The 12,173-nt window shown below is 40.2% G+C and overlaps 1 protein-coding gene across 1 annotated transcript; it reads right to left on the reverse strand.

Moving 5' to 3' along the window:
* Positions 1–3,658: 3,658 nt before the first annotated feature.
* RIDA (reactive intermediate imine deaminase A homolog) lies at positions 3,659–11,985 on the reverse strand. The gene is made up of 6 exons (XM_017806531.1): positions 11,820–11,985; positions 7,875–7,980; positions 7,238–7,292; positions 6,427–6,495; positions 4,855–4,910; positions 3,659–4,441 (listed from the first exon to the last, which is right to left on the reverse strand). The coding sequence occupies exons 1-6, from the start codon at positions 11,879–11,881 to the stop codon at positions 4,379–4,381; spliced, it is 411 nt and encodes a 136-aa protein (XP_017662020.1). The 5' UTR covers positions 11,882–11,985; the 3' UTR covers positions 3,659–4,378.
* Between the last annotated feature and the right edge of the window lie 188 nt (positions 11,986–12,173).

The raw sequence follows: 12,173 nt of genomic DNA on the forward strand, positions 1-12,173 counted from the left end.
CATCTCTGCCTTGAGAAATAAAACATTCCTACCTTGAAAATTTCATTGGGGTCTACTATTCATCATCTGTAAGCTACCAAAGCATGTACTATGGATAAAGGGCCAAAATGAAGTTATTTGCCTCTGCAAACCTGGGACATCACAGAGGTTCCCACAGATAGAAGCTGGTCTGTGTATCGAAGAGCTTTTTCATGTTAAAGGCTGGGAAAAGGATATGCTCCAACATCTGTGTTTTTTAACACAGGCAAGCATTTTTGAAAATTGCTTTGTATTTTATCAAAAGCTGGACAATCTTCAGCCCTCAGCTTCATCCAAGGTAGAAGTAATGACTTCATGCTGCAGGGAGAGCTGGGCAGGACACTTGATGGAACAAACTGGATTTCCAAGCAAACAAGGAAGTTCTGATAGAATTTTTTTTTTAATTACCAATAAACACAGTCCTAGAAGAGGTTGAATTTGCACCCTGTGTCAGCTCCATGCAGGCACATATGCACCTTGTAAGATCTCAGAAGATACTTGGCCATCTGACTGGCTGGGATTGGCTCTTTCACTCAGTGAGGAGCTGCTTTCAGGTAAACACTGCAGCAAGTGCAAGTGCTTGTAGCAAATTAGCACAGGTTAAGTGCTTTAAGAGAGCAAAGTTAAACTTGGCACTGAAGTTTATTTTTGCATTGCTTAATCTGTAGAGTATATAATCATTTGAAGAAGAAAAAGTTCTACTAAAAGAAACACCTGGTAGAACATGCATGTTTTGGTATTTCTTTACTTTGACAGAAAGAGAGGACCTGTTTTGTTGTGGTCTTTCAGTTACATGTGATGGAAACAAATTCTAAATGGTGAAAATGGGATTCCACCAGCTGAATTGCAACTTCATATTTTTGCATGCTAGCAGCTCAGTCTAGCAAACAAAAAAAAGCTATGTTTAACTTGCCTCTACCTAAAACAGGTTTTATTAAATATCCATATACTAAGTAGTTTGTATGCTAAGACCTAAGAGACAGTCATGATACTTGCTTCTCATATTAGAGAATTACAGACCTTAGCCTTTTTGTTTTAAAGAAGAGAATCAAATAATAAAAGTCTGCTTGAAAAAATAAATGTTTTATACACCTCTATGGAAGGCTGATTGTTTGTTGAGAACTGTTATAGCTGTAAATAAGAGGTTTTTTCAGTTATTCTAGACTTCCTGTACCAGAAGAATACATATTTAGATCAGAGCCATTCAGGAAAAGGCTCTGATCTAAATATGTAGTCTAAAAACTACAACTGGTGTCCACCTAAAAAATCGTAAAGCTAAAAATGAATTTTAGTTCCTGACTTTTTGCACTGATAATAATGTTTTTAATGGAATCAATGTGTTCTGCCTTGTTAGCTGCACCCAGAATGCATTTTTTTTCCAGGTGTTTCACTTACATTTCAGTCTCAGACTGCCCCTTACTATGTCAAGCAATGGTGTATTAACATTATTCCTACCAGGGAAGTCTCCCAAAGGAGTTCTATAAAGGGCTTATATCAGCCAAAGCACATGTCAGCACTCCAAAAAAATATCGAAACTGCCATCTAGTGTTATGTTCAAGGTTGGCAAAGAGGCAGCACGGCACAGGTAAGGCAGAGAGGTAAGAAGGGATAACCACAGCGATTATACAAGGCTGAACTTAGCTGATGTTCAAGACTATTGAAATCAGCTGATTTACAGGAACTTGAACTATTTGTACAAATAAGTGAAATAAATTCAAACAACATAATTATATGTGAACAAAGCTGTTACAGAGAACCCCAAATATAAATTAGAAATTAAACTCCATTTAAATGGAGTTCAAATGTAACCTCATTCAATTATATTATTCTTATTAATTGATAAAGTGAAGCAATATCTGCTCTTTGTTTCCTAGAAAGTCATATCCATATTAGTACACTAACTCCTTCCTAACAAGTCTGATCATGTGTTTTCTCAGGAGGGATTGCTTATTGAGTCAGAGTTGTAGAGCATAAAGACATTAATAGTATAGCCAAGGAGACAGAACAAAAGCAGAAGCCAAAACTAATAAAGTTTATGTGTAGGAAGTTTATTTGCAGAAAAGTTAGGTACTTTTAAAAAGTTGTTTGGAAGTTCACTGTTGAAATACTGAAAGCATTATTTCGCTTCTAATAAAAATAAGTATCTCCCATTTTTTCAAGGGAAAGCAAGATAATACTGTAAAATATCACACATCACAAGTATATCCTTACTGTGACAACCTCATTATGAATGTTTTTTCTATAGAGATACAATTTATAACCTCAGTGAAAAGCAGAAACAGCCACTTCTCATCACATCCAGGAGGGTTAAATAGGGCTGACTTCCTCACAGCTTTCCAACAGTCCATCTGGTGTATGCTAAAGTGATACCAGGAATGCATGAAAAATACAAAATACTCTTACTGCAACTGAAGTAACAAGATCTGGAAAGCAGAGCTGGTGAGCAGGAAGGTAAGAAACCACGAGTGGGACACCTACAGTTTATCCAGGGATGGAAGATGATTCACACAGTGTGGCTGTGCTATTGCATGCTGGGGGATTTTCAGACAAGGCAACATCTGCATGTGCCATGGCAAGATTGACAGCAACATGGTGCTGCCAGATTGGACTCTTCTTGTGTGCTTACCATATGAAAACCATTAGCCAGGTAAAAGTATGCAAGAGGAGCATCAGTAGGCTTTATGCACAGAAATGCACACACAGAACTGAAGTTTGGGGTTGGAGAGCTGAACAGACAGTATTGGGACTCGCCATGTGGCAAACCAGCGTTATGCCTTCTCCTCACTGTATTACTGCTTTTGTGCTTACCAATATTAAGTGAGTGTGATAACACAAGATGGGACTAGAAATAGCTTCTGAGACGCTCAGTCACGGCACTCTGGCATACAAACAACTGCCTCTGGAAGGAGCAGCCTACGAGATTCCCTCTTGCAGTACACTGGATAAAGCAGGTACACATCTCCACCATTAAAACACGACTTTCTCCAAGATGCTGTGTATAGCTATTTTTACTTTCTACACAAAGACAGTGAAGACAGAGTGACAGTAGCATCCATACGCAATCTGATGGCCATCTTCACAGAAGAGAGCAAAAAAAAGATGTTGAGGTGGACAGACTATAGCAGGAAAGAATTTCTGCTCATTTCCCCCCGAAAAAACCAACTGTGCTTAGTCACGTGGCTGTGGGGAAGATGGAATCAACTCTGCCATGAGGCAGCTGACTTTCAAACAGATACTTAAAAACACAATATCCATTGCTACTTGGTTAGAAGATCAGTAGGGATGGGATAACTTACTAGCAGCACCAGTCAGACTTCTCAATACGGCTTAATCACCCCATCAAATGATGCTTCTGACCTTAATGGCAGCAAAAAAAGAGCCAAGAACTGTAATGCCACAATTGCTGAAATCGTCCTGTCTTGGAGAATTTCATCCTTAGCTATTAGGAGAGACATAATAAGCCTATTCTTCTGGTTCAAATTATTTCTTATTGAGTAAGCAAAATACGGATTTTTTTTTGTAATGGATAATCAAAGCACACTCAGGAAAAGAAGTTTGTCCCCAGAATAGACAAGCACATTTTTGCAGTTGCAATTATATTTTATTCTCATTAAACTTTTTTTTGGTGGATTTTTGCTTGTTTTTTTTTAAATCAAAACACAGTCAAAGTTGAATTGCTATGAAAAAATTATGAAAAAAGTTCAGGTAGATATTAATTTACAGTTGATTTATAAAGTTAGCACTTCACTTCAGAAAAGCATAATTTTCTTATTTCTGAAATTAATATTAACTTTCTTAAACAGTTGCTTACATATGAAAAAAAGTGACTCCCAACACTAATCTATTATGTAAAGAAAGAGGTTAAGACAATTCAGAAACAAATGGAATAAAATTCCCCAAAAGTGAAAATATGTCCTACGCAATCCAAGTGTTCTGTTTTCTCATTTCTGTCATTTTTTCTTATTTAAAATAGTTACTTACAAATCATTATAGTTTTCTATGTCCAGATCACACATAGTATAACTTACGACAGTATAACTGTTATAAGTTCACCCAAACATGTACCTTAATACCTGAATATCCAGTGACCATCACAAAGTGGGCCCTGTCCTGCAATCAAGATCAGCTGATTTTAGCAGGACTCCCACAGGTTTCAGGGTTTGCCAGCAGAGAACTCACTGTAAGCTCATATTTTAGAGAATCCAAGGCCCCAATCCGGAAGAGGGCACCTTTCCTTGGTAAATTTACTACTTTCAACTGCATGTAACTGCTGTTAGTCAACTGTAGGAATGGGATGTAAGGGAGAAGTATTAACCAAATCCAAAACTGCTGCTGTAGGATATCCAGTCTCTGTTTATAGTCAGGCTGAAGCATCTTGGAGGGGTCCCTGAATGGCAATAGCTTCAATCTCAACTCGGGCACCCTGTGACAAAACAATGAAGGAACATATTAGGAATTTAATGTACGTATTTTATGAAGCAAGTGGATGTACAACACAACCTTGAAAGAACAGTGATATTTGAGAGAGATTACACTTCTGACAGATTTAGCAAGGTTAAGTAATATTGACAATTCACTTTACACTTACTCAAGTATCATAAGCCCTTACTTCTAGTGTTGTAGCTATCTTCCACAATAAAGAAATTTATATCTCATATTCAGATCTCTGATAATGTGTGGGAATAAGACTGGTATACTTAGAAAAAAGCTTCTTAGGAGTCTCCATTAAAATAATTGCGACCGAAGCTATTTCAGAATAAGAAAAGCTGTCAGAATGCTTCAGAAGTAAGGTATTTCAGAAGGGGGGTTTTTTGTAGGCAGAAAAGTGACACTTACTTTGGGCAAAGCAGCAACTTGATAGGCTGCCCTGGCTGGAAAGTTTGCCTTGAAAACTGCAATTTAAACAGAAATATCCACTTATCACTGAACTCTGCTTGATAAAACACAGTTCAAAGTAATCTGTATAAAATGCAGTCAATTTGAACAGTTCAAGGCTACAGGTCTCCTGTGCCAGCTATCATTTTTCCCTTTTTGGTTTGTTTTGGTCACTGACTGCTCTCACATCTCAGCAAGCCATCATTCATCACTAAGAAGCCAGACGCAGTTGTGATCTAGTGACCAGTGATACTTGCACTCTGCTGATACTGCAGGGTCTTAACACCAGCTTGGCTGAAAGTGAAAGATTAAATCAGAATGGTGATCTACAATTGCAAACACCAAGGAGTAGGAGATGGCTCTTTCATAGAAAGAGCAAGAGAGAGAAACAGGCCCCTGCCGGAAGAGTCATGAGCAAAGACCCCAGATTTATGCAAAGTCAACAGCAGTCCAAACTTACTCATCTCAAAGGAAAGCAGAGAAAAAAAATAGGCCCTTGGCCTATTCCTCTGTGCCCGCTTAGACCTGGCGGTCACAGGTGTTAGAACAGGGGGTGAAGCAGAGGGAAGGGTACTGGTAAAGATATAAGAGTTGAATCTGTAGAATCATAGAATAACTCAGGTTGGAGGGAACATTTAATGCTCACATAGTCATATCCACCTCCCTGCCACGGCCAAGGACATCTTTCATCAGATCAGGTTGCTCAAAGCCCCGTCCAACCTGACTTCAATCGTTTCCAAGGAGTTTGCATAATTAAATGAAACTTTACTCAAAGCTGTTAATCACTGAGATAATAACTCACAATGAAAGAACAGCAACTGCTTTCTTGAACTACAGGTAGGAGGCAACACCTAACTAAGTGTCTAGTTGGCCTGTTTTTACCCTGCTTAAACACACACACCATTCCATTTTGACATGCAGAAGACTGTATTGATTGCTCATCAATGAAAGACTTCATTCAAGATCAGATGCTGCTACCCAATTAAAGTCAAAGGAACATAAGGAACTCCTGTGCATATTCTCTCAAATTCTTCTGCACAATATGGGTCATTGGCATCACTTATTTCAGTTTACATTCAGTTTTGTTAATCAAGCATTGTTTGTTTTTTTTCCTCAAGTGGAGCATCTTTGTATAAAAAATGAGCCCTGTCCCATACCAATAACCCACAAATTGTTCAAAGATATAAACAGACTTTAAAGAAATGGAGATACAAAATCTAAAGTTAAGCATTTGAAGGCTGCCTACAGGAGAATTATATTAGGGACAACTGAGCATCTATAGAGATAAACCTGGAGGGATAGCAGGAGTTGATCTTCACAGGACAGTGAGTGAGTGAGATGGTAGGTCACAAATCTACAAGAAATTAGGCTGTCCTTGATCTGATGCTTGCAAATGAATTTTTTTAAAATTTCTACTGGAATTTCAAACAACATGGAACTGCATCATCTGAGTCATTCAAACACTTTGAATACCATGAATATAATTTGTTACACAAGCCATACTGGTAAAACAGAAACAAAACATCTACTTACATTGCTTATAAACATCATTAATGTCATTGTAGTCCTTCATGTCTGCCATCAAAACTGTAGTCTTCACAACTGGAAATTATATAACTGCAGTTATTTTAGATCTTGGCTTTGCATACAAAAGTTGAAAAACTTTAATGCATTTCTTGCTTTTATTTCATAAAGTTCTCTTGAGTATTCTAAACATTTTGAAGAGTTTTCCAAACAGATATTGACCATCAGAGCTACAACCTAGAGAACCACCAAAAAAATCTGAGTACCTTGTATGTAAGAAAACTTTAAGGACTTGAGGCATTCCTGACCAGCTCTGAAAAAGCCAAAATCTACCAAGAAGCACAGAACTGACAAGCAAGTCAATTAAAAAAGCTGTTGAAAACTAACTCTTGGCAACAACTTATATATAATATCTGTTGTGAAAAAAGTCCATAAAAATGCCTGAAAATACAGTCTATGCTAGAATTTTTTGCCCATGACTGTCTAAGCCAGCATTAATCCTGGTTTGGCTGACTATTAGAGTCTCCCCCAAAAAAATACTGGAAGTGTCTGGAATATTAACACCATAGACACAAGCCTTCTTTTACCTAGAGCAAAGCCTAGGATGCTTAAAATGCCTGTAGTCAGGCGCAGCTTTGTCTATACCTAAGCTTTCCCAGCTGGAGTTAAAGTATTAGTACCACTGGCAGAAACTTTCAGTGAAGAGTAGTGTTCCATTGATACCCATTGCGAAGATCACTTTAGAGGTCACTTGATTTTTTTTGTATTTTAATTCAGGTAAAAACAACTACTTGTTTGCCACCATCATAGCACCACTTACCATTGCCATAGTCACAGCCTGCAGCTTTCAGGATTTCTCCCATGTTTTTTAGAGCCTAATGAAAAATGAAACAAAAATCTTTTAACTGTCAGCTGGGTTATATCTGTGTAAGTATGCAAATACGACTTGTAACTTGGCTGCATCAATGTTATATTGTAAGTTCACCCAGCAAAACCTCAACTGTCAAAACTGACCAAAATAAAAACTAATAAAAACGAGCCTCTAATAAACCATAAATATTAAATCATCTATTCGTTAGATGTAAATTTATGATGCAGCTCCATCTCATCCTATTCCACCTCTTTGCTTTTGGGGGAATAAATCTTTCCCCAACTCAAGCCAGGGTTTTTACTGGGGTGTGAACCTTTGTTACAAACATCGATTCTTTCTTACTTTCCTATATAAAAACACTTCCCAAATCTATGTTTTTATGACATAAAAACATAGATTCCTCCCCTGACCTCCAAGTTGTCCAAGCAGAAAAAAGACAGGGTTAGGATGGAATGACTTTTTCTTGCTTTTTCCTCATCTGGAGGATGCAAAATGCACTTTCTAGTCTTCTCAATTTCTCACAAGTCCACATTTAACTAAACACATGCCAATCCCAGTATAAGTTCATTGCTAGAAGACTTCTTACCTGCTTAGCTTCCTCCTTTGCCCCTCCAGAGACAAGCTGCCCTGTGGAAGGTTCTAAGCCTATCTGTCCCGCAATGTACATTGTCCGGTCCACCAGCACAGCTTGGCTGAAAACACAAGTCACATTATAGCTTTAATGTTTCTCCATGAAAACATCCAAGTGTCTGAAAGCACATGTCAAATTTTCTACAGTAGTTTACAGTATCTCAGAAAGGAGACCGAGGTTATGCACACACAAGTTTGTACACACAGTCATACACTCAATAGGTGTATGCTTTTGGAAGTGCCAAGGTTAGGCCATCTATGGCATTGCACAGACCTGTTTTTGAGGAAATAAACCCCATTTCTTGCAAAGGTTCAGAGTATGAATGCAGCAACACAACACTAAACTGACCTATAGATTCCACACTGCAGATAGCACAGATGCAAGGCAGAGTAAGTAGACATTTTTTGCACACGTCTAGATAAATATTCCATCCTAGTTTGAGAAGCAGACAATACCTTTTATCTATATCTCAGCTGCAGAGCGATGAGGGGAATGAAGGGAAAAAAAAACCACAAAAGAAAGAAAAATCAAAACAGGGCTCATTAGAAAATTTAAGAGTTTTCCTCTCAAACAGGCACCATGGTAACAAGTTACAGCTGTGAGGTGACACCCTGCCCACTAATTTTTTGGCAGTATTCTTCCATAGTCATGAATTTGGGCAGTCAGCAAAACACCTTGATCGCTCCATCCCCAGAACAATCACTCTCCTTTCACCAAATAACCTGAGTGACCTGTTGGCTGGGTTAATTCAGAAGAATGCAGAATTAAAGCTAGTTGCAAAACATTTTTATATAAATGTCAGGTGTGTTTTTGCTGAAGTAGAATTAGCAATTATTAATGTCTTTAGTTATCACAAAGAGATTAAAAGATTAAAACAAAGATTTAAACTACCTAGCAAACATTATGCAAGAAACATAATTTAATTCTCTTCAGCTAGTAATTAAAAATATTTTGCAAAGGAACTAGAGAAAGATTTTTTGAAAGTGTTTGTGGCGTGTCAATATCGTTTTTCTTACCTCTTCCATTCCACAAGAAAATGCATTGTTTTAACCATTCAACAAGTCTCTCAAGCTACATAAACTACTCGAGCACCTCCCTTAAGTATCTGAAGGAGTTTAGCTTCCCTTAAGTGTCAGTAGAAATAGAAATGGACACTTTCAGAGTACATTTTTATGACATCTCTCAATTGAGATTGACTCAGTTGGGTTGTCTCAATCCAACCTCACAGGTGACACACCTGATTTAGGGACTCAGTAAAATGATTGGGGCCAGGCAGTTCAAACAGGGCCATCATTCCCATCTTTCCTTTTATCCCTGTCCTACATTCTCCTGTAATTTCATAAGGGGAAAAAACAGTCAGTAACTTATTGGATGTGGTAAAATATCTTATGTTACAACTATTTTTTCTGTCATCAACTAACTGGAGTAAATCATGGAACAACACCATTTAAAGATGAGAAACTAGTGAATAAAATAGTTTTCCAGCTGACAGTCTTTTTCATAGAAAATATGTGCCTGTACACACACGCTTCTTTAATTTTCTTTCCTACCACGTCCTGCTTTGTTTGAGGCACAGGCCCTCAACGCATAAACTTCTGTTCTGTTTGAAGCACAGAGAACCATGCAACAGGAAGGTATGAGCCCTCTAAAAAAGAAGACATTGTCTTGTACTGCTTGTTATAAAATAAATGACATGACAAGACGTTTATCTCAACAGAGGCCTTAGGAAAATCCTAAATCACAAATAACTAGGGAAAAAACAAGCTGAAGCCTTCTGATACCACTGCCAGACCAACATCTGCAACAGCCTTATTGGGTCTCCTTCTCTGCTCCTCCTCAGCTTCCTTCTCTTGGTATGCTTACTGATGCACTCCTCCATTCACTGAGACTAGTAACAATTTACCAACCAAGGGGTACAGTTCTACTGCAGTCAAATGCATGAGTGAAGCTCAGAGAAACTTCAACCACACAAACCCCAGTGGCAGTTATTTCTTGTGCAACTTTTCTGTTCACTGGACTTTGACAAGTTTAGCGAAATCTGATAAACTAAGTTAGTGATAAACTTATTGATGTTAGTTAGACCTGTTGTACAATTAACAGGCAGCATAATAAGAAGTATTTCATCAAGCACTATCAGTAAGCACAAAATGCTGGAGTGCAGTTAATCCAAAACAGAAGTGGAGAACTATACTGAAGACCGGGCCAGTGTGGTGTGTGTGTGCAGCAGAAGAATCATCACCTTTCCATGTCTTAGATGTTCTCCTAACGCCAAGCAGTGCCGAGCCCCTGGCTGCAGTACAATAACAGTTTATTGTTTACAGAAGTTAACCTTCATGTCATGTCTCTCGGCTTCCAAACTTTGTATTTTTCCATCTTTATAATGTCTATAAGGAACACACAGTTTGAAGCTCAGAAAACTCAGGACACAAAGTAATGGAGACAAAAATGCACCTGGAAGGCAATAAGGTACTATTGGGAATACAAAGACTGAATGCAGAATTAAAATTTCATATAAAATGCCCTAGTAAAAACCCCTCTGTACTTTAGCTATAAGAGTATGCTATACTGACTGAACTTTTTTTTCTCATCCCTATAGTAAAGAGAAACCCTTCTGCAAATAAAAGTGGGATTTTTCTTTTTTTTAAATTGCATGCAGATCTGCTGCAACAACTTGTGAAAACATTGAACAGCATCTTACATATTTTTACAGCAGTTAGTTTTTAGACTGAAAAGCATTTACAAACATTCAAAATAAGGAAGGATCCGCAATTCTGAGGCACTGAACTCTCCATCTGCCCAAGCCCACCCTGGATCAGGCTCAGCCTTCCCTCTCCATCGCCTCCATAGTCAGCACTCTCTGTAACTTCCCTGCGCAACATGCTTGTCTCTAGGCAAACACATTTTCCTGGAGAAGAATCATTCTTCCTCTTGCAGTTTATTTTTCATTCACTTCTTGCCACTAATTTCAGAATTATTTTCCCAAACTGACTTCTGGAGGGGCATTTTAAAATGATTAGGGGACATCCCCCTGCATGGCACTGCAGCCCTGCTCCTACTGCAGGACTCCAGGTGTCCTGGGGGTTACCAGGGAGGGGACCAGCCCCTGCTCAGGGGTCCTGCCCTCACCTCAGCCCCAGGGCTGCCTGACAGACCCTACCGGGATCTGCCGAAACTCCACCAGCAAAACATGCTTCTGCTTCTCCCAAGAGACCTCTCCCTCACAGAATCACAGAATTGTTAGGGTTGGAAGGGACCTCTGGAGATCATCCAGTCCAACCCCCTTGCTAAGGCTGGGTCACCTAGAGCAGGATACACAGGAACGTGTCCGGGTGCATTCTGAATGTCTCTAGAGAGGGAGACTCCGTGACCTCCCTGGGCAGCCTGTTTAGTGCTCTGCCACCCTCAATGTAAAGAATTTCTTCCTAATGTTGAAGTGAAACTTCTTGTGTTCTAGTTTATGGCCATTGCTTCTTGTCCTGTTGCTGGGCATCACCAAAAAGAGTCCGGCACCATCCTCTTGGCACCTGCCTTTGAGATACTTATACGTACTGATGAGATCCTCTCTGTCTTCTCTAGACTAAACAGGTCCAGCTCCTGCAGTCTCTCCTCACAAGAGAGATGCTCCAGACCCTTCATCATCTTTGTGGTCCTCTGCTGGACCCTTTCCAGTAGCTCTTTGTCTTTCTTGAACTGAGGAGCCCAGAACTAGACAAAGTACTCCAGATGTGGCCTCATTAGGGCCAAGCAGAGGAGCAGGATCACCTCCCTCAACCTGCTGGCCGCACTCTTCCCGATGCACTCCAGGATACCATGGACCCTCCTGGCCGCAGGGGCATTGCCAGCTCATGGTCAACCTGTCATCCACCAAGACTCCCAGATCCTTCTCAGCTAAGGCATTACCTGTAGGGACCCAGTGCAGGGGCCTTGGTAGTGCTGATTATTTTCTTCACGAGCGAGGCCATAGCTGGCGCTGGTGCTGCCGTCGGTGCCGGTGTTGCCGTCGGTGCCGGTGTTGCCGTCGGTGCCCGCCCCTCCCCGCCTCCCTCAGGATCCCGCCGGCGCACTACCCGGCCGCCGCCGCCCGCAGGGGTTTATGGGAAGTGTAGTCCCCGGAGCTGGGTGTGTGGGCATGGTGCGCACGCGCCGCAGGGGGCGCATGCAGCCGCGTGTGCTGGTGGAGGTCGCGCCGCGAGTGAGCGCTGGGTCTGTGGCGGTGCCTGTGCCCGCTCCGCCCGCGGCTGCACCGCCCGCCAG

The sequence above is a fragment of the Lepidothrix coronata genome, unplaced genomic scaffold (assembly GCF_001604755.1).
Source record: "Lepidothrix coronata isolate B3197 unplaced genomic scaffold, Lepidothrix_coronata-1.0 Scaffold15, whole genome shotgun sequence".
Lineage (NCBI taxonomy): Eukaryota > Metazoa > Chordata > Aves > Passeriformes > Pipridae > Lepidothrix > Lepidothrix coronata.

What these genes read in the sequence shown, in the direction of transcription:
- RIDA (XM_017806531.1), bottom strand. Translation starts at nt 11,881, where the DNA reads ATGGCCTCGCTCGTGAAGAAAATAATCAGCACTACCAAGGCCCCTGCA. An exon ending in CCTGCACTGGGTCCCTACAG is followed by an intron (nt 7,981 to 11,819) that starts GTAATGCCTTAG and finishes TTGTGTTTTCAG; the next exon opens with CCAAGCTGTGCTGGTGGACC. An exon ending in AAGTTGCTGCTTTGCCCAAA is followed by an intron (nt 4,442 to 4,854) that starts GTAAGTGTCACT and finishes GTTTTGTCACAG; the next exon opens with GGTGCCCGAGTTGAGATTGA.